Source organism: Hippichthys cyanospilos, chromosome 2 (genome assembly GCF_059441005.1).
Source record: "Hippichthys cyanospilos isolate Australia breed blue-spotted pipefish chromosome 2, RoL_Hcya_1.0, whole genome shotgun sequence".
Taxonomy (NCBI): domain Eukaryota; kingdom Metazoa; phylum Chordata; class Actinopteri; order Syngnathiformes; family Syngnathidae; genus Hippichthys; species Hippichthys cyanospilos.
In genome coordinates, this window is record NC_142370.1 from 33,427,879 (window position 1) to 33,450,532 (window position 22,654).

At 40.5% G+C, this 22,654-nt stretch overlaps 1 protein-coding gene across 1 annotated transcript; it reads left to right on the forward strand.

Annotated features, from left to right (window-relative positions):
* The first annotated feature begins 5,898 nt into the window (after positions 1 to 5,898).
* itchb (itchy E3 ubiquitin protein ligase b) lies at positions 5,899 to 22,584 on the forward strand. The gene is made up of 24 exons (XM_088408526.1): positions 5,899 to 6,024; positions 8,746 to 8,836; positions 10,158 to 10,299; positions 11,349 to 11,473; positions 11,575 to 11,709; positions 12,195 to 12,240; positions 12,325 to 12,506; positions 13,926 to 14,172; positions 14,660 to 14,755; positions 14,916 to 15,090; positions 15,207 to 15,276; positions 15,616 to 15,700; positions 15,894 to 16,022; positions 16,744 to 16,816; positions 17,385 to 17,456; positions 17,809 to 17,897; positions 18,399 to 18,558; positions 18,639 to 18,772; positions 18,936 to 19,076; positions 19,320 to 19,440; positions 19,682 to 19,786; positions 20,164 to 20,260; positions 20,463 to 20,535; positions 20,729 to 22,584. The coding sequence occupies exons 2-24, from the start codon at positions 8,767 to 8,769 to the stop codon at positions 20,826 to 20,828; spliced, it is 2,667 nt and encodes an 888-aa protein (XP_088264652.1). The 5' UTR covers positions 5,899 to 6,024; positions 8,746 to 8,766; the 3' UTR covers positions 20,829 to 22,584.
* Positions 22,585 to 22,654: the final 70 nt, after the last annotated feature.

A 22,654-nucleotide genomic window follows, 5' to 3' on the forward strand; every position in this document is an offset into this window, starting at 1 on the left:
TTACGACGGATTAACAGTAAACTTAAAACAGTAATCAAAAGTGCAGAATTACGGTACCGTACATGTTCTGAACAATCAGCACCGTTTAATAGCTTCTTCAACCAAACTATAACGAACATTCTGTGAAAGTATTACAGCCAACCTTTAAACATTTAAAAATGTCAATTACAGCTCACATGTAATTATCAACGCCTTTATTTTTCGCTTGATTTTTGAATGCTTTGCATTAAAAAAAACTGCGCTACCATAACAATTTAGACTGTAACACTGCCACCTGCTGTTAATTTGTGGTGCAAACTGGTCAAAGCGAATTTTTAACGTTTACTAAAAAGTAGCACTTAAAAGTTTGGAAACCAATTTCGTATTTTTACATATTTTTGAATGAACACTTGACCTATGAAGAAATATTAGGTTTATTAGATTTATTAGGTTGACGTGCAAATGTGAATCGAAACACCATATATTTAGAATAGAATAGAATAGAATAGAATAGAATAGAATAGAATAGAATAGAATAGAATAGAATAGAATGCCGTTATTGTCATTGTATAGCTCGTGAAAAGTAGTTTTTTTTTCCAGATTACACGTTTATACATCTCTGTTGATGGACCAGGATTTGAATTTGAAGGTATTTTCCAAAGTTTTGACTGTTAATAGATGTAATCGGATCTACGTGGTTGCAATCCTCAAGATCTGAATAAGATATTTTTAAAAAATAGTTGATGATCAGTTCGCACATCTATATTTTCTGACAAAAACAGCAAGTAAACGAGGCAGATTTCTTCGTATCTGCCTAGCAACACAGGCGATTTCTGATTGGATGTAACACGACGACCTAAATGAAATTTATTGGAAGCTGTTGCGTTTTTAGCTATCAAGCAGCACGTTGTATTCGGGAGGAAAAGATGACGATTGAGAGAGATATATAATCTTTAGCCTTCAGGGCATAGTTTATTCAATACCGCTGCTGGCCACACGTCAGGCTCCGTACAACTGCAGCTCAATACAAAAAAAACACACTACGAGCGCACAGGAAGGAAGTTCCAGATACGGTAGCCCAGAAGTAACCCAAATAAATACAGCGCCCTCCTATGGCACAACTCTTAGTCAGTAATACAAACATAAATAAAACTGTGGACACATCTGTCATTCACATTCAACACCCCCACTTGTTCACAGGTTCTTGAATTCAATATGAAACAAAACAAATGAACTTTCTGCTACCAATAAACAAAAACAAAATCAACGTGGGCTCTGTGTCTCATTTCAAACTCCAAAAATAACAGATTCAAACTTCTGCAGTTTCATCTTGGTTACAGGTTTGGTCATAATGTCAGCCATCATATCATCCGTAGGACAGTAAACCAACGTTACTCTCCCCTCACTTACAGTGGACCTGATAAAATGGTATTTTATATCCACATGTTTAGCCCTCTGTCTGTTTACAGGGTTTTTAGCAAGAGCGATTGTTCCTTGGTTGTCCTCGTGTACAATTGGCTGTGTATACTTGTAACTGTCAATACCCTCTAGCAACTGCTCTAGGTATAAACACTCTTGTATGGTAGAAGCCAGTGCCATGTATTCTGCCTCACATGTTGAAAGGGCAACCGTAGGTTGTTTCTTAGATTTCCATGACACTGGTGAGCTGGTTTTATTGAGATATATACAGTATCCCGTGGTACTGCGCCTGTCGCTGGTATCAGATGCCCAGTCAGCATCACTATAGGCTTGTATGCCTAGTTTCTCATTGTCGTTTCTTCTGAAACATAGACCTTTATCAGCAGTGCCTTTGAGATACCTTAGAACATGTTTAACAGTAACCCACTGCTCCTCTGTAGGCTCAGCAAAATACTGTGATAGTCTGCTCACTACAAAGCTCAAGTCTGGTCTGGTACAAGTGGATAGGTATATCAGGCTGCCTACAGCCTCCCGGTACAGTCTGAAATCATCCATCTTTACAGCATCCACAGAATATTCAAGCTTCTGATCACAGGGTGTTTCTCTAGTTCTACAGTTTTGCATGTTAAAACGCTGTAACACCTTGTTAATGTACCTTTCTTGTGACATTTTTACACATCCATTTGACTGACAGAAATCGATACCCAGAAAATGTTTAAGGCAACCCAGATCTTTCATCTTAAACTTTCCTGCGAGCACCTCTTTCACTTCTCTTAGAACCATCTCATTGTTGGCTGCAATGATCAAGTCATCGACCCATATGATTATGATCACCTTTTCGTCTTTTGACTCTTTTTCATAAACACAGTGGTCGGCTGGATTTTGTGTGAACCCGTCCTCAATTAGACAGTCATGTAACACTCTGTTCCAGTTACGCCCAGATTGTTTAAGGCCATAAAGTGACTTTTCAAGCTTATAGACTAGACCATCATCTTTCTCTTCATAACCCTCTGGTGGATTCATGTAGATTTCATAGTCTATGGGCGCGTGCAAATAAGCTGTTTTTACATCCATCTGGTGTGTTAGTAGATTCTCCTGGACCGCTTTTTGTAACAGCACCCTGACACTCGTAATGTTTGCTGTGGGTGAAAACGTTTCCCCATAATCTATTCCCATCACCTGGTTGTATCCCTTAGCCACAAATCTTGCTTTGTATTTGTCTTCTCCATTTACATCACTCTTGATGGAGTAAACCCATTTACCCCCCACTGTTTTCTTGCCTACTGGTAGGGTTGTCACAGTAAATGTGTTGTTGTCGTTTAACGACTGGACCTCCTCATCCATTGCTTTCCTCCATTCTTTAGAGTTAGCCGATCTCATAGCTTCCCTAAAGGTTTGTGGAACACCACATACAGCCCTGTAACAGTAATCTACTGTAGTGTGAACCACATCATTATCACTGTCTTCAGATACATAGTCATTTAAGTGACTTGGTTTCCTCCTCTCTCTGGTCGGATACCTTTTGTTCTCAGGTTCAACAACTGTTACACTCTGTTGTGCTAGATTACCGCTAGGTGCATCCATATTTTTTACACTTGGCTCGTGAGCCTCCTCTGCGCTTTTCTTAACCTCCTGTGTGGTTTCCTTACCTCTAGGCTGTCTCACCCTGTCATATTCGTCATTTGGATTTGTCTCGCATGTTTGTGTCTGTTTCTCTACCGCTGTTCTGCTTACAAACTTCACCAGCCTATGTTTAAGCACTCTGTTTATGTCTGGGTGATAAACGAAGTACGCCGGGCTGTTTTTGTCGTATCCTACAAAACGTCCCTGGTCACACCTGGAATCCAGTTTTCCCTTGTCTTGTTTATATGTGTAACATACCGAGCCAAATCTTTGCATTTTAGATAGGTTAGCCTTTTTGCCTGTCAGCAGCTGGTAAGGAGTCTGCCCTGTACGCCGGTTAAAACACCTGTTGCGTACAACCGCTGCTGTTTGTATTGCATAGTGCCATAGTGGTTTTGGTAGCTTACTCTCCACTAACATGCACCGACCCATCTCAAATAAAGTGCGCCAACCCCGCTCTGCAGTCCCGTTCTGGTGAGGTGAGTACGGAGCTGACGTCTCATGCCTGATTTTATTCTTTGTCATCAGTGTTTGAAAATCATTGCATGTATACTCACATCCGTTATCGCTCCTGAGACATAACACCTTCCCCCAAGGGGATACGTCTGCTAGAAACTTCTCAGTAGCTAACACGGTGTCACTTTTCCTTTTCAGAAAATATACAAACACTGCACCTGAGTAGTCATCAGTGAATGACTGCACATATCTGTAACCATCAATTGACTCTGTGGTCACAGGACCTGCAAGGTCTGTGTGGACTAACTGTAAGGGTGCCTTTGCTCTAGTATCAGGATCTCTGTTTCTCGTTTGTACAAACTTTCCCTGTATACATACTTCGCACTCTTGTTCAGGCCTACATGCCTTACCTTTGATTTTCATGCCATCAACCACATTTTGCAGCTTTAGAACATCATCGTAGTTGCAGTGGCCTAATATCTCGTGCCATGTTTGAATGTCATGACATGCATTACAGTTGTCAACAGTAGACTCACCCTCAGTATGCAAATAATACAACTTGTTATACACATGTATATCAAACCTGGTACCGTTCTTTGTTATCAGTGCATCCCTGCCTTCCTTGAAAACGACCGTGGCTCCTCTCGCAGTGCCTGCCTTCACTGAAAAGATATCTTGTGGGTATGATGGTATGAATAAAGCGTCTCTCAGCGTCGCCTTTTGTCGCTGTCCTTTATTGTCTATCAGGCAAACCTCAGCAAGCCCTCTCTTCTGTGCGACCCCGCTGCAACGGGTGCCGTCTGCCAACTCAACGCTGTGCTTTTCCGGTCTGAATGTGTTGTCAAAGTTTTTAAACCTGGTCGCGTCGGTGATGATGTGGGACGTGGCTCCGGTGTCCACCATCAGTCCTCTCTCCTGGATGCCGCCTTCTGGCTGCTGTTGGGTGCTGATGTCGACGTCCCTCGTCTTGAACGCGAAGTCCTCGTCACCATCTCCTCCCGAGGCTTTACATGCTCCATCCTGTCGCTCTTTACTGTCCTTGTCCTTGCGCCTGCATGTGGCGTCTTTGTGTGTGTCACTACGGCAGCGACTACACCATGTCTTCTGTCGACAATCTTTAGCTCGATGGCCCTTTATGCCGCACTTGAAGCACACCATGTCTGTGTCGTCTTTCTGCCGGTCACGTCCATTTGTTTTGGTGGGCCGCCTCACACTTCTACCCTGAGTCTTCATTACACTGTCACTTGACTCAGCGCGTATATTTTCAGTTTCCTCAAAACTTCTTAGCTTGGTTTTGAAATCTGCAAACGTTATATTATCATCTGTGTGCGCTACATGTATGGCGAATGGCTTATAATTCTCAGGCAGTCCTTTCAGTATCATAGCCACAAGCAGACCATCTCCCAATGTCTCACCTGCATTCCGCAGTGCTGTTATGGCGGTTTCAGCTCTAATAATATAGTCCATAACACTCTCGTTGTCGGCCTTTTGAAGCGACGTTAGCGTGGTGTATAGGTTGATTATGCGGGGTTTTCCCTTCCCGGCATAATACTCTCTCAATATTTTTAGAGCCTTTCTTCCGTCGTTGGGTGCATCCCTCATAATCAGTGAGAGACTCTTATCATCCAAGAGTAGTATCATCTCGGCATATGCGTCTGCATTTTTCTTCTCGTCGGCTGCTCTTTGTTCATCTCCAGCCGGTTCTCTCAGGACCGTGTCCTTCAGCCCTAGTAGGTGGAAGTGTCCCAACATCTTGGTCTCCCACAGCTCATATTTTCTCTCATCTCCGTCAAATGCCAGTCGAGGCAACCTGCTTGTCCCTCGGTGATCCATGATGCTAGCCTGCTCCTGCTACGCTAGCCCGTCGGCACACTTCTCGTGTTTTCTCTACACGGTGGAAGTCGGCAAACTTTTCTCCCGAACAACTCCTGGGCCCATAACCTGTTGCGTTTTTAGCTATCAAGCAGCACGTTGTATTCGGGAGGAAAAGATGACGATTGAGAGAGATATATAATCTTTAGCCTTCAGGGCATAGTTTATTCAATACCGCTGCTGGCCACACGTCAGGCTCCGTACAACTGCAGCTCAATACAAAAAAAACACACTACGAGCGCACAGGAAGGAAGTTCCAGATACGGTAGCCCAGAAGTAACCCAAATAAATACAGCGCCCTCCTATGGCACAACTCTTAGTCAGTAATACAAACATAAATAAAACTGTGGACACATCTGTCATTCACATTCAACAGAAGCGATGAGGGCAACGTGACGCTGTGGATTCAAACATCAGAAATTTGAAATTAATACGGAGGAAAAACATATATTTTCATTTCCTGGTGTTGTTTCGGCCAATCGCAGGTGCTGTCCAATCACAGCGTTCAGACGCATGCTCCGCCTACATCCCCGTCACGTGACACGAGTTTGGGAAGATGGTCGAAGTTTCTGCTTCCTCGAAGTGAACCCGCTGCCAAAACACCCTGTCGAACAAGGACCGGGACTTTTTCTTGCCGCTGTCATTTTTTCCCCCCGAGTCTCTGCTGGAGTGCGGGTAAGAAAGCGAAAGCGGAAACCGGCGAACATACGACTGCAATGTATATTTCCCCAGCCGTGGACTTTGTGGGGTATCTGCCATGATATTGACATGGGCTAGCATGCTAGCAGCTAGCTGGGCTGTGGTGGTGGCGACTGCCTGGGCAGCAGTTGACGTACGGCACGTTTTGTGCGGCCCGGCTAGCCGGCTAGCATACCGGAGAAGTAAATATTGTGTTTGTCAGCGCAACTTCCTCAGCCATACCACAACCAACGAGTCCGGGATTAACACGGCCTTAACTCCTCATTCAATGCTAATAGGATTAGATTGTTTTATGGCTGACGAATGATCGTTTCGCAGCGCACCAAAGGTCTGACTGAATCATAATCGCTGATCATTTTTAATTTATCAGGTAGCGCGTTCATATAAATGTGAAATGTCGGCGTTTTTTGTTTTTTTTTAGCTGCGTGTATTCAAATGGAGTTGAATGAACACACCGCGCCCATAACACCAACCTTACAAGTACTTATAAACGATTTATCAAAACATACGATTAATAACACCTTTGATATTATTATATGGACGGTGTTTTAAGATCTGACACTCTTAAGTGTCAATATCTTACAACTTAGAGTTTTTAACTTTTTCAACCCCTGAATGTTTGCGAGAGTATAAGAATGCGAAGTGTGTTTCCAAACTTTTGACTGGCACTTGCGTTTAAAATCTCACATTCCCCTGAAGGCTTTAAATGCAACACTAGGGGTACACGCAAAGTAAAGGTAATATATTCGAGATTAAGAGAAATTTGTTTGACTTGACAATATTGTCCCATCAGGTTTGTTACTGCTGTGCGCATAACAAACAAACATTAGGCATATTTTCCAGATGATTGATGTGATGAAGAGGATATGGAGCGGATCACTGTGGTATAAAGTGTAAAATGTGTATAATGCAGTGCGGCCTATGTATGAAAACGGTTTTAAAATAGGCCATTTATTGAAGGTGCGCCTTATAACCCGGTACACATTATAGTGTGAAAAATACAATATTTACATACAGTATATCTTTCTTTTTATTTGAAAGTGCAGAACTCCAAATAAACAAACATTTGCACAAGAACACAGTTTAGTGAACTGTTGAAAACACATATTTTCTTCAATCATAACACTAACATTATTACCCTCAGAAATAAACAGCTGTGAGGAAAAATATCATGGAAGAAAAAAAATATATGAAGGGTGTAATTTCAAGTGATAAGATGAAAAAAGAAGGCGAGCCAGAAAAGTGCTGTAATCAATGCAAATGAGATGTTTTCATTTATTATGTTCAGAAATTGATAAATCTGAAATCAGTTGGAAAATACAGTATCTTCAGGGGTCCTTCATAAGAATAAAAAAAAAAAATCTGTACATTTTTTTCTAAGTTGCTGCCGCAATAGAGCGTCATGTAGCATCATGGCTCAGGAACTGTGTGTTTTGTTAATTTATTTTCTTGTTATTTAACATAGTTGGATATTATGAGAGATAAAGTCCTTGTCAAAAACATGTAATTGCAGTTTAATATGTAGCAAACGCTGTCATGCACATGCGTATGACAAATGAGGTGTCAGAGTAAGCAATTGAAATAAATTATTGACTAGAGACCAAAATCTGTAACTTGAATTGAAAGATTATCCATGAGCTGTTCACTGTTGTTCACTCTTCTCATATTTTGCCATTATTAAAAATGCAGGTCATGATCAGGTTAAGAAACTTATCAAAAATCAAAAAAAAAAATTGAACAATTTTGATTAGCACAGGGTCACCGTTTTAAACAAGTTTAAACAAGTCCAGATTAATAGAACACCTAACATTTAAATAAATAAAGATGAAAATAGTCAAGTACTACCCCAAACAAACAGGGTGCAATATGTTTTACATTCAGCCTTTATATATCTGTCCTTTTTTTTGTTTTGTTTTGTTTTTTAAATTCCAAAATTAGCAGTTATTGCATAGCTGACATAAGCATATATTAGTCGAGTTTCCAATAGAAAGCAGTCTCTTTTGGGGTGGTGGGGTTCACAGTCCCATCCCATCTGCATTCTAAAATCCAAAATTTTAAAACATATATTGATTTTTTTTTTTTTTTAATCAGAGTGTTATTTTTCCCCATTTTATGAAGTGGGGTTTTACTGTCCAGGAAAACCTATTTTTCATTTTCCATCTTATGTCCCATTTAAAGGAGATACTATTCCCTTCGTTGCCAATGCAATAGCCAGGATCTCTCCCGGTTTAGGGCAGGGGTGTCTTACTCATATTTATCGGGGGCCGCATTGCAGTTATAAATTTTGTCAGAGGGCCGGTGTAATTGTGAAATCAAATCAATTTAAGGTGTGTGTCACACTTTTAACTAGTTTTGAAATAAGAGCCCGGTAAAAACTGTTCAAAAGAGATATTGGGAAGAAAAATGCTTGTTATTTTTACCCCCAAATTTTTAAATGTTGCTGACAACTTGCAAATTTAGTATTTTAACCAGAAATTTGAAGTTTGCTCAGGATTTCGCGGGCCACATAAATTGATGCAGCGGGCCGGATCTGGCCCCCGGGCCTTGAGTTTGACACCTTTGGTTTAGGGGGAGCCTTAGCTCAAATAAAAAATGTCAGCACTTGCTCATACGCTGCTCACCTTTTGCGTTCCAAAATTGCACTAATAGCTTTCATAATTAGTAACTAATAATTTTCATTTGTTGTCTGGGCTGCAGGTCTCATCCCAGCTCTATGTCATGGCAAGTGAAGCCACTAAGGCAGGCAATTCCAATGGTTACCCTATGAAGGCGCAGCTACAAATAACTGGTAAGTTTTTTTTTCTTTTCTTTTTAATTATTAAAGCTTGTTTTGAGCTCTGATTGTAGGACATATTTCTTTGTCATGTAATATCATGTAATAGAATACCGATTACATGAACTCTGAAGCAACTGGTCAGTGAAGGCGGCCATTTTAACGTTCCCGTGGAATGCAATGCGTGGACATTGAAGTTACATCATAACTTGCTCATTTCACAGCTGATTCCCGTGGGGTTTAATTTTTGGTCAGTGCCAAGCATGGACTATCCACTTTCATGAAAAATACACTCTCGACTTAGAGGCCGAGTGTCGTCGAGGGCACTCGGCTCAAAATAGGGATGTCGTATTTAGGTATCTACGGGTATTCAATATCTGTGCGCTTGAGTGTTGACAGCTGAAACGGTTAGCAAGGTAAGAGGGCTTCACTTGGCACACAAAAACGTGTCTGAACATGAAAATTTATGAGTAAGAGTACCAGCAAATTGGGGGAGCGCATAATACGTGAATAAAAGGATAATCAGCATTTGATGATCCAAGTACATATTATGCTGGAGAAATTACTTGTACTCGCAAGGTCTTTGTCATTCTGCGTGAATTACTATGTCATTTGCAATTTCAATTTTATTATTTAAAAAACAAATTAGTGGGGAAGGCTATTTTCCTTTTTTTTTTTTTTAATCCAATACCACAATTGAGCCTCAAAGAATGGCCGATACCGATTTTACGCCAACCCGATTTATTTGGTCACTCCAATAATTGTTACTTATTTGTTGATGTATTTTGCTTGACTTCAGAATAGCTAACTGCTTTGGTAAAACACCTTCGAAGAAATATCAGGTCGGCATCTCATTTGCTTTTGTTTGCTGTGCAACTACATTGAAGAGGTGTGGATCCTCCAAGAGAGAAAACCAATTTTGAATTTACATGCCGTTAAATCCGGTGAGCGTTTTTGGCTCGTGCTGAACGTTCTTTTGGTTGACACTCGACAGTCCAACAGCTGTAAATGAGTCACCACTTTTCAACCTTTGTTGCCCACCCACAGCAGCGATTGAGAAGCTTGCTGCGTCATTTTTCCGGCGCAGGGCTCCATACCGATACTGTGGATCGGCTCACACCATCCTTATGAATGGATTTTTAAAGAAATCTCTTAACATGCCTTTACGAACACGTGCCCAGGGCGACCGCCAAGTCTTAAAATTCTGAGCGCTTCGAGTCCTAAATTTGAACACAGGGCCCCAGTAATCTTTATGTGCATTACCGGTTTCTTAACAACAGAATGATTTTGTCTCTAACTGGCTTGTGGCCTGCCTCATGCTCCCGTCTTGTTTCAGTGTTATCAGCAAAACTGAAAGAGAACAAGAAAAACTGGTTTGGTCCCAGTCCTTATGTGGAAGTTACTGTCGATGGCCAGTCCAGGAAAACGGAGAAATGTAACAACACCCACAGCCCCAAATGGAAACAGCCACTCACGGTGTAAGTTGAGGAAGAATGATCACGGATGGATGGACGGATGTTAAAAGGAATACAAATGTTGTTGGGACACCTGAAATTGCTGCATAATTAAACAAGGTCAATTTACACAGCATTGATGAACAATTCTCTCAAATATTAGTCACTGCAATTATGTGAATGTCAGCAATCTCTTGTTTCGTGTCCTCAAGATACTTTAGCACTCCTTCCCTGCAGTCTGACAAGGTCACACTTTAGACTGTGCCTACAGGGGTAACTATTATGTAACAAGTGCCCGAAGACAGCTGGGTTAAACTTCAGCATGCCTGCGACCAGTTTTATGAACTCAAGAGTATGAAAAAAAAAAGTATAGCACAATGGAAAACATGAGTGCAAATACTCACTATTATTTAAATGGCAGCCCTAAAAACAGTACACAAATATGGTGAACTATACTTTTACAAGTATATGAAAGGAGTTGTGGAGATGAGATGTCAATATACTCTTAATATGCATGTCAGAATAATCAGTAATTGTGACAGTTAAGGTTTTTTAGCTTCAACTCATCCGTGCCAGAGCATTTTGGGTACCCTTGTATTACGCTTTTACATTTGGTCATGTGAAATTAGTTTCAGTCCATGGTCAACTGCCAATAATCACCTTTGGAGTTTAAAACGTTGTTTTTGTACAAAAGGAAGGGGATTCTCACAATGTGAGCGGTTTGCTTCTGTCAGCACCCTGAATAGGTCCTCAATACCATTGTTTGCTTTCAGAGGAGCACAAAGGTTTTGCTGCTACAGTGGCGAATGGATTGGAGAGTAACAAGTGGTTTTACTTTCCAAATGCTCATTCGAAAGTACAATAATACTTTATTGTTTAAATGAGACCTCCAAAAATGACATATTGGCTTAACATACTGTAGATACTGTAGTTGAAGATTACATCATATACTTGTGCCTGTTGTATGCTTATTGTGCTTGTATATATGATCTAAATATGTCGAGGAGCTCAGATGAGTGAATATTGATTGGAAGAGGAGTTTTACTTTTCGTTTGTTTGTTTGTTTTTGACAGGATTGTGACTCCCTTCAGCAAACTGGTGTTTCGAGTGTGGAGCCACCAAACCCTAAAGTCTGACATCCTGCTCGGCATGGCCAAATTGGACATCAGTGCCACGCTCAAGTCTAACAACATGAAAAGTAGGTGTCAGTTTATAGTGATGCGTGGGAGTTCGGACTATATTTGCAACAACTGGCATCCAGACTGATTGATACATATTCCCCCGGTTACCTTCATCCAGTCTCAGATGTGGTGCAGACCATAAAGCTGTGCACAGACCGAGACCAGACCGACGTGGTGGGAGACCTTTCCGTCTGCCTTGACGGCATGACAGTCGACCCCGAAATGTTTGCCAAGGCGGAAGTTGACCATCAGAGTGAGTGGGTGGAGTGATTACTGAGAACATGAGCCGCTTGAGTATTTGTAATGACTGTAAAAACAAACAAAATAGGGTTTACACTAAGTTGCTGGTTACAGGCTGTTATAATGCACAATGTACATCAAAACAGCTTGTATATGTACTTAACGGCTATGATGTGCATCATACATCGTTGAATGGGAGCAGATGGGCGGTAATCGCTTTGCTTGTTGGTATTCTTGTTATCAATTCTTATCAAAGATACAATGTTGTGATCATTTATGAAAGATATGTATACCTTTACTCCGTTCCTTTGCTGTTGTGTTGGGGACCAGATGGGAGAAGCCAAAAGATTGCTAATACTACTATTCCAGACTCTATACGCTATTATTAAAAAAAAAAAGTCTTTTGTGATTTTATTAGCCTTATGTGGATGGATGTTTGAATTTACTGTCGAGTTTTCTTTATGTTCATCGACCGATTGTCCATGTACTGATTTTCAGATCTATCAAATGGAGATTCTCGTTCTAATGGAGAACATACCCCAAGGTATGGAGAAAAGTTCATGTTTTAGTTGTGTGTTCTATACATCAAGTTTCAATTTAATGTGGGCTTCATCCCTTGCACTGACAGACACAGCCGAGACAGTTCCCCCGCTGTAGACAGCGTAGAGCACCGCTCATCCCCCCGGGGTCGAAAGACAGGGACTGTCTCCGGTTCTCCCCTGGTAGCGACAGGAAGCGTTCGGCCTCTGCGGCCACCCAGACCCTCCAGACCTCCTCCTCCAACTCCCTGCAGACCCAACTCCTCACCAGGTCTGTCATTTCTCAAGTTTCTCATGTCACTTGTTTTGATGCAGATTTAGTGTGTGTGTGGGGGTGGGGGTGGGGGTGGGGGGGTTCAACTGGCATGTAAGGCTATTTCACCATAAAATCTTGATTGGCTCTCTTCAAAATCCATTGCGCTGTAGCACAGAAGTACTACTTGCATTAAGGACCTGATTGTGTCCGTACTTCTAACACTCTTCATCGACAGTCAGAGTTCCATCACAGATGGCTTCAAATTGAAAAAGATTTTCACGACTTGCTATAAAATAAATAACTTCAGACAAGCCTTCTAACCTAATACAATACCTCAATTATTTTGTCATATTAGCACTAAAAAAATACTCATACGGAAATCTTTTCCCATTACATTATTCACGCTTAAAGGGGGGTGTAACTGGTTAGTGAACTTAATTTTCATTATGTTTACCTGTTCCTGATGAGCATTTCTTTTTACACACTAATTTGTTCCACTTCCTTGTTGCGTCATCACCTCTTTTCATACAAATTTTCTTGGCAGCGTTAGAATATGTAGCCTTGGTATCCTGACGTCGCAGTTTCATTTGCTCTTGTGACCGAGCTTATACTTTAGATAATAGCAATTCATTTTTCCACTGATTATGAATGAAATGCGTAGTAATGTCATAAAAAAACAACTACTGATAATCGTCTTTTATCAAATTTCATGAAAGAGAATGCAAATAAATAAAGTTTGGAGCTTATTCCCCAACACACAAACACACAAACTTTCACCTAGGCGACAGCATATTTAAACATGATTTGTATCTCAGATTTTTGTTAGCAAAATGAAACAACAAAAAACAAAGATCAATCCACTTCTTGTAGTTAGAAAACCATTAAGTTGCCACTTGTAAGGTGGGCGACCACTGAAATTGCAAACATATCTTATATTGTGAAGGTGCTCTACTGGTTTGTAATAAGAGTAGAATCTGTCAGTGCTGTGGCAAACCTGGAACATATACTTTGTTTTTCAGGGTGTAGATTGGACACACTTCACATTGTGTTCCCACAAGCATTTGTGTTAATGTTGCTCTTCAGAATTGTTTGCAGTACATGTACAAACACTAAAACTTTTACCGTTGTAACAGGCAAATCTTATGGTTTTGCAGGCATGTTTATGAGTGTGACTTCTTTAAAAGGACGCACTGGATCATGATTCCAGCTTTTTATTTGAGATGAAAAGCTTTGGTCATGTTTTTTTTTTACTTTGATCAGGACAGATGATGCTTACTCTTCGTAAGTTACATTTTAGGGGTTTAAATATGCTAGTTGTATAATTTAGCCGAATGGTATAAAAAAAGCTGCTATAATTTCAAAGTTATGATTTACAGTATCATTTCATAAAGTCAAGTAACACTGTGACTTTTTTTTTTTTTTTTTTGAACCTAGCATCTTCCAGCAATAGTTCTACACTGGCCGAAAGCAGCACTGGTCTGTCGGGTTCAGAGACACCTGTGCGAACTGTCCCAGGGCCCTCAGCAGCCCCAGACTGCAGTCCTTCGGCGGCTTTGGACCGGAGCGCGCCATCTACTGCGCCTACCTCTGGACCTCCGGCAACCAGACAGCCGATGAGCGGCGTCGGCCCTGCGGTCTCATCCAGAGTCCCTGCAGTCAATTCTGGACCTCTGCCTCCAGGGTAATATCTTTCTTTATAATTCTTTTCGCATGGTTGTATTTTCTAAATTTGATGTTTATCAGACTGTCTGAATGCAGTGCATGTAAGGCGGCGTTGAGAACGGCCAATAATTGAAGAAATATTGTATCAGTTACTCACCTATCATTGGTATTCTTGAAGTTCCCTCTTTTTTTAATTATTTACTGTTTTATATTGCAACTTTACTCTGATTATAAGATTGTAATCATCTGGAAATTAATAAAATGCTTAAACTTCTGATATCATAGCAATGATTAAAATCATTTGATTGTGCAGCATCGTTAACACGATCAGTACCTTCATGCAAATGAACAATACTTTATAATCCAAATGAAATTTGAGCAAATGTATTGTTATAGAATTTTGTATTAAAGTGCTGGCCGATCAATACCCAAAAAATAGATTCCAAGTTGAAAAATCTAGCTGGCCCTTGATGTAATGTCTCACTTACCTGTCTCTTTTTTTCTAGATGGGAGCAGAGGGTTGATCAAAACGGCAGGTTGTATTTTGTCGACCACGTAGAAAAAAGAACGACATGGGAGCGTCCAGATCCTTTACCCCAGGGGTAAGTCTTCTTCCCACGATTTGAACCCAATCTTTTTCAAACTTTCTAAGAGATCTGTTGGATATGTCAGTGCTAAAAGCTGTCAGATTTAGAACCAATTTTGGTCCTTCTTGCTCCGTGATTTACTCAGTGTTTTGTTCCCCGTCCATTTTGTCCTTAGCTGGGAACGTCGCGTGGACCAAATGGGCCGCGTTTACTTTGTCGACCACATTACGCGGACCACCACTTGGCAGCGTCCCACTGTGGAGAGCGTGCGCAACTATGAGCAGTGGCAGCATCAGCGCAGCCAGTTACAGGGTGCCATGCAACAGTTTAACCAGAGATTTATAATCGGGGTGAGATGTGACATTGGAAAAACAAAAATGGACTTTACTTACTTCAAAATTGTGTCTGAAAAAGGTGTTCCAGTGTTGCTACATGTTGCTCATTTGTAATGGTTCTTCTCATGTAGGGGCAGGATCAAGGGACAGCCTCACAAAACAAGGAGTATGATCCTCTTGGACCTCTGCCAAATGGATGGGGTAAGATCACCATAATCCTTTGGTGGCTTTCGTGCACATAGTATTGAGTGAGTTTATTTGCATGTTAGAAGTTGGAGTTCATTTCTGACTAGAAGTGAGTGTTCAGACGCGGCTCGGTTATTATGAGCTCCGTATTTGTAGGTCTGATATTGAATTCACAGATACCATCATATTGCATGCATGGTAAATTTTTGTCAGCACAAATCTCAGTTTGTGCTGTTTGCGGCACACGGTGAGCAGGAACATTATTCTAACACATTTCTCAAATCCTACTTGTGAAATTGGTATCTCTTTAGTTGACTTGTAATTTTGTCAGTTGATTTTTGCCTTGCTGTTTAGAGAAGAGAACAGACAGCAATGGAAGAGTGTATTTCGTGCATCATCCTACGCGGTCAACGCAGTGGGAAGACCCACGCTCACAAGGGTCAGTTTTTGTATCTTCGCTATTTAAGCCCTTACATTTTAGCTGCTATTCCTACTAATGAATTTATTTTCAATTCGAACGTGTCTGTTTAATGCTTACTGATATTTCTTAATTTTTTTACTTATTGGCACATTGTCTATGTGAGACAGCCAAAGTTTCTACTCACAAGCTTTACTTTGTTTTTTTTTTTTAGGTTGTTGAATGAGAAGCCACTTCCAGAGGGGTGGGAGATGCGGTTCACTGTAGATGGTATTCCCTATTTTGTAGACCACAACAGGAGAACTACAACCTACATTGATCCTCGCACTGGAAAATCCTCACTGTATGTATGCGGCAGTTACAAAACTCCAACACAATAGCTGTTATTGAGAGTTACATGGCGACGATCTTAATCTGTCGAACAAAAGATGCAAAAAGAAATAATTCATTATGAAGCCAGGCATTGCTACAATCTGGTTTTTCGGCATTACCGGTTTGGGTTGATGAAATTAGGCTATTCCAAACCAATGCTACAGACTAAAATTGGTTCATCTTTATTCTAGAATTTGAAGTGACTTTGTTTGGTTTAAGTCACATTCTGGAAAATATCCATGCAGACAATTTTCTTTAGGGAGGGTGTAATCCTGCCATGTATTTACGTCTAGCATATTTGGTGTACTGCGTGTCACTGTGTCGCTCTCTCTTGGATTCTCTTCTAAAGAACAAAGGCTATCCTTTTTTGTATCTCACAGTTACACTGAGGAAACACCTCAGATGACTCATACTAATCACTTCATTATTGTGCATGATGTCACACGGCACACTGGTTTCCAGTTGTGGAAAAACAGGATTAGTGAACTGGAATGTGGACGTGATAATTTAATCAGTGTGACATATATCCCTTTCATTTACATCTGTTGCATATTTTAACGCTTTCGGTGACAAGCGTCATCTGAAAAGGCAGCCGATTTGTCGATTGTCACTGGCGCAAGCTAAGAATTTTACATGATGAGAATTCTCGTCCATTGCATTTAAATGTTAAACGTGACTTGTCTTGTTTCCAGTGAAAATGGACCCCAGATCACCTACGTCAGAGACTTCAAAGCCAAAGTACAATACTTCAGATTCTGGTGCCAGGTAAGAATCAGAACGCCATGCAAGTTAGCAGTTTAATCCTTTGCACAGATTATTTTTTACAGTACATGCAAAAAATCGGGGATTTTCTTCAGTACAATCTTGCAATGTTGTCTTTTTGTGAGGATACTTCCTGTTTCACAGAAGCTTGGATTAAAAATAGAACAACATTCATTAAATAGCGGAACCAACCCATCGTTTATCATTAGCATATTACACACTTTTACAGATACACACTGAGACACACCTTAATTCTGTTATGTATGTAATGCATTGTTCCACTGATAATTTCTAAATATTTGACACACGTTAGTTCACACCTCAGTAATGGTTGTGCTAAATTGTTTCGACTTTTCCTCTTGTTCCATCGGGCTGCCACAGAAAATAATTCACATGATTTGTTTGCCACCGTTTTTAAAAGTTGCGCCAAGTTATTTTTATATCATTGTTTTTGGCTCGAAAATAAGCAAAATGTCATTTTTGATTCGACCTCTTAAAAGTCAAAGTAGCCTGAAGCAAAAAATACAAGAAAATCAGCTTGTTTCTGATGTTTGACCTCCTTCCTCTATAGCAACTGGCGATGCCTCAACACATCAAGATCAACGTGTCTCGGAAAACTCTGTTTGAGGACTCCTTCCAGCAGGTAAACAGACTCACACAGACATTTTACGATGTTGTTTGCTCGCCGATATATGCCACTTGTTCTGCATGAGATCATCATCATCATTACTGTGATCTATGTCACTTCCAATATTGCTGCTCTGGCCACTGAGTAAAGAGTATAAAATTAACTTAAGCCTTGTAGATGGAAAAAGCATCAGCCCCTCCCAGCCTGCATATAGAGAGAAATAGTCCGAAATTATTGAATTGTCTGTCTATGACCTTTTATTTAGTCATAACAGAAACTGTTGAAATCAAATACAAGTACTACAGAGCTATGGTGCTGTTGTGCAATACGCTGATCCCTGACCAATGCAAAAATCTTAACATTTTAGATAATGAGCTTCAATGCTCAGGATCTAAGAAGAAGACTGTGGATTATCTTCCCTGGAGAAGAAGGCCTCGACTATGGAGGTGTTGCCAGGCAAGTGCAAAAAAAATATACCAGCGGACACATTTGTCAGACCAGTAACATTTCTGAGAATTGGGCCTTCCTTTCCCTTGTGAGCGAAAACGTGCGCAAATACGCAAAATCGATGCATTCATTCATAGCTTTACAGCAACTGCAGTCATTGTCATGGCCTCGGTACTAAGTAAGATCTTAAACCAGTTGTTTTTATTTACTTTTACCCTGGGCAACACATTCATTGTAGCGGCTTGCTCAATGTGACTCTTCGGTGGTTGCACAGATTTCAACTTGACGCATATTCGATGTGTCCGAAGACTGGATGTGAGAATCGGAGCACCTTGAAAGTGTGCTAGCCAGGCACATTAAAAAAATGAGAATTATACCCTTATATGAACAGTATCAATAAGTTTGCAGAAACTTCACTGAATTGGGTCAACAAACAAAACAAGTTTTGTCCCACAAATAAATCCAAACAAAGTAATTAGACTTTTTTTTGTGTCCCTTCCTCTTTTCCAGAGAATGGTTCTTCCTCCTATCCCATGAAGTGTTGAACCCCATGTACTGCCTTTTTGAATATGCTGGAAAAGAAAACTACTGTCTTCAGATCAACCCCGCTTCCTACATCAATCCAGACCATTTGAAATATTTCAAGTTCATTGGCCGCTTCATTGCCATGGTTAGTCATCGTCATTGCCAGTCTGCCCGAGCAGCAATGACAGAAAGGCTCCAATCGAACTGCACTTCTATTCTTTTTAGGCACTTTTCCACAGCAAGTTCATCGATACGGGCTTCTCAATCCCATTTTACAAGCGCATCTTGAACAAGCCTTTGGCTCTCAAAGACCTCGAGTCGGTTGACCCAGAGTTCTACAACTCCCTTATTTGGATCAAGTAAGTTCCCAATGCTACGTTTTCTCGGTAATACTGTATGTTAAGATTACCCTGCACATTATTTTGATGGTGGGCGGGTCCGGAACGTTTACCTTGCTAAACAGAGATTTTGTCAGTGACGACTTTCTTGGTCCATGTCTTGATTGTCCTTACCGCCCCATAGGGACAACAACATCGAAGAGTGCGGTCTGGAAATGTTCTTTTGTGTTGATAAGGAAATCTTGGGGGAAATTACCACTCATGACCTGAAACCTGGCGGAGGAGAGATCCAAGTGACAGAGGAGAACAAGGACGAGTACATCAGGTGGGCGACTGACTTCTGCCTTCTGATGTGGTGCCAGGGCCGTAACAAAAGCCGGGGACTTTTTAAAAGGGACATCTGGACCTTTGACACTTACTTTTCACATTTATTGTCCCTGCTATTGTGCATTTTAAAGCGTTCCCAGATATCCATATGACATTCTTTGGTCAAAATGAATCGGAATAAGCAATAATAGGACAACATAAACATTTGCCAAACCTGGGTTCAAATCTATTTCATGTGCAGGTTAGTGGCAGAGTGGAGACTTTCTCGAGGAGTGGAAGAGCAGACCCAGGCATTTTTCGAAGGCTTCAACGAGGTCCTCCCTCAGCAGTACCTGCAGTATTTTGATGCCAAAGAGCTGGAAGTATGAGCACCCGTACAGAAATATGCATACACAATCCGATATTTTGGAATGATTCAAACAAAAGGTTGCAAACTGTAATTAAAAAAAAAAAACCTCCAATGCCAATAAAACAATAGATATTTTTTTTTAGTCATTCTATTTTTTTTCCAGAAATTAAATGCCACCTCTCAGCAAGAATTTCTCTGCACTTGATTTTAGTAAAAGTCTTTTTACATGACTGCATTTGTTTTTCTCCTCACAGGTGATGCTTTGTGGCATGCAGGAGATTGACCTTGCAGACTGGCAAAGAAATACCATCTACAGGCACTACGCTCGTGGCAGCAAGCAGATCATGTGGTTCTGGCAGGTCAGCATCAGAATTAGAAAGATGTTCTGAACATGGATTATACTTTCTGCTCTATATACGAGTGTGCCTTGTATTGGATCTACAATGCAGGGGGTTTAAATTAATACACACATTTGACGCACTTGTACTTTGTTGTATACATAAACATTGCATGAATGTAATGAGATCCAATTCAAAGGTCCTATTAAATATGTTCTGCTTTTCTAAGCATATTTTTCAGTTTTGTTAATGATTCATGTAATAAGGTCATAATTAGGGTTTTAGGGTGCATTGCTTCCCTGCTGTCTATCTCGAGCGCTTTTCTAAATGATTTGTCTACATTATTTAGCAAGACTGGCGCAACTCCTAAATCTTAATATTGTGTGATTTCCCCGCAGTTCATAAAAGAGATGGACAATGAGAAGAGAATGAGGCTGCTGCAGTTTGTCACCGGTACCTGTCGTCTGCCTGTCGGAGGCTTTGCCGACCTCATGGGTATTATTTTCACTCATTTTTAAAATTAGGCCCAGAGAAATTATCGGCCTTTGCCAAAATTGGCTTCCTTTTGAGGGGGAAAACGAGCTAAATAATTTGAGTGAAATTGAGAAGGATTCTATTGAATCTGGGTAGGTTATTTGCAATGCTTTAACCACACAGATTCATTTTGGAATGTTTCGTTCTATGCTTAATTTTATAGGAAGCAACGGTCCCCAGAAATTTTGTATTGAGAAGGTGGGAAAGGAAAACTGGCTTCCCAGAAGTCACACATGGTGAGTTCAATGATTCATATTGCTCAAATTATTGTTTCAGGAGAGAGGACACTTACAAAATACAAAAGCTCAAGAATCTGATGTGCTAGCATACTGTTGAAGAAACTGCGTTGTGCTTTTTTTAAGGCAAAAGCACGTTCACCCACGGGGGGTGGCAAAAATCCAAATGATTTCCTCTTCTCTCTTTGCACAGTTTCAACAGATTGGACTTGCCGCCTTACAAGAGCTACGAGCAGCTGAAGGAGAAGCTGATGTTTGCCATCGAGGAGACAGAGGGCTTTGGCCAGGAGTGACGTTTCCAACCGACCGTGGCATTGAAGCGCCCGTCAGGTACTGGGCTGGAGAACACTGGTTTGGAATCAGGTTCCAATCTTGGTGCATCCACCTCCAAAGCAAAGCTTTTAATTGGTAGTCTGTTGGAACCAAAATCACCTAATTGCGCCGTATTACGCACGGGAGTGTTTTCGACCCCTCCCTCTGAGCGCTCCGGGTCAGCAGCAATGTCACCGGGATGCAGCGTCGGAGTCCGGCCTAGTCGCTTCTTAGACAAACTAGTCATTGCTATTTCAAGTTACCGAAATCAAGCGGATTGTACTGTTGGCTTTTAATCAGCATCCACCATAATGATTGTCGCTCATCTCACCTGCATCCCTCCCACTAACACTTAAGGTTTTAAGAGAAAAACAAAAAATCAAACAAAAGGATGTCGCACGTTAAAGCAAACCGCGGTGCTTAGCGCACTCATTTGGGAGACAGCAGCCCCGAATGGCTCCATGATTGTGAGCATACAGTAGTTAGCAGTATTTGTCTTCTTAGACGCTTACTAAAGAGTCCTAGTTTTATAGGACCGCAATTTAGGCTGTCATTGTGATTGGGGAAATAGGTCCTTACTGATATCATTTTGTCAGGATTTCTGCTATTTTTTTTTGTTAAAATACATGACCCCCAACGGCGCAACCTCTGGGGAATGACGAGTATTGTGAGACGGAGAAACACCAAATTGAAAGGCAAGCCAAACTGTGTTATTTTGTCGCATTCTACTTCCTGTTAAAAAAGGTACGTGCATAGATGGAAATTAATTTAAAGCCCTTCAAATTACTTATTCAAAATCTCTAAGTAATGACTTCATTGTCGTATGTTTTTCACTTTGTTTTTGTAAACCTTACAGCAACAACTACTAGTACAAACCAGTGTGAGTTAATACGTGTCTATGTCTTCATTTTTGAAGACTCTCTTCGTTAGACACAGAATAAGTGTCGTTTGTGACCCGACATCAAACAATTCTAACAGTGTTCTTGAAAATGTTTTAACAACTCAGACTAGGAGATAATAGAATAGAATCAAAAATCACCAAGTGTCGCCATCTTGTATAGGGGAATTATTTCATTTCTAACAATATCTAGAATAAGCAAATAATCACAGTGGATATAGTTTTCACGCCCCTTTTCAAACATTTTTGTGGTGTTCAAAATGAGAGCAGGATGTATAGATTTTACACCATTGATCTAGTCTGAAACCTGTACACCTCAACTGGAAAAAAAAATATTTCAAGAGAAGTCAAGTTAAATTAGATAATGTGGTTAATGTGCTCACATTCTTTTAACGGTGGCTGTGTTAGAAATAAACCATTCACTATCAAATGAATGGTTAGAACTCAGGACACACTTTTTTTTCTCTCTCTCTCTCTCTGAGTTGTACAGGTTATACATCTCATTATTGTCCAAAGTAGTCTGAAAAATGCGTCTGTCTTTTTTTGGCCATCCCAAAAACATGGCCTCTGAAAAAGGGTGTTTAGACTTTTGGTTTCACTGTAGTTATAAAGCATAGTACATCTCTCTCTACTTATTTTACTTGCAGGTTTTAACATCCCTGCATGTAAAACCCAATCTTTTGTAAATAACAAATGTTTTTTTTTCTTTTGTAATAAAAAATAAGAGGTTTATGGTATCGCTATATTTTCTTTCTCCTTTGTAATTTCCCATGTATTTGAAATATGTGGGGGAAAAACTAAAATGGTCACCTTAATAAAAAGGAAAAATCTAACCAGCATGTGTTGTCTTGGAAAGTGTGTTTATGGTGTCTGTTTTCATAAGCTCTGCAGGAAATTTTCTATAGACTT

Coding starts and splice junctions, on each gene's coding strand:
- itchb (XM_088408526.1), top strand. CDS start 8,767: ATGGCAAGTGAAGCCACTAAGGCAGGCAATTCCAATGGTTACCCTATG. Junction 8,837..10,157: donor GGCGCAGCTACAAATAACTG/GTAAGTTTTTTT, acceptor GTCTTGTTTCAG/TGTTATCAGCAAAACTGAAA. Junction 20,261..20,462: donor AGGCTTTGCCGACCTCATGG/GTATTATTTTCA, acceptor TTAATTTTATAG/GAAGCAACGGTCCCCAGAAA.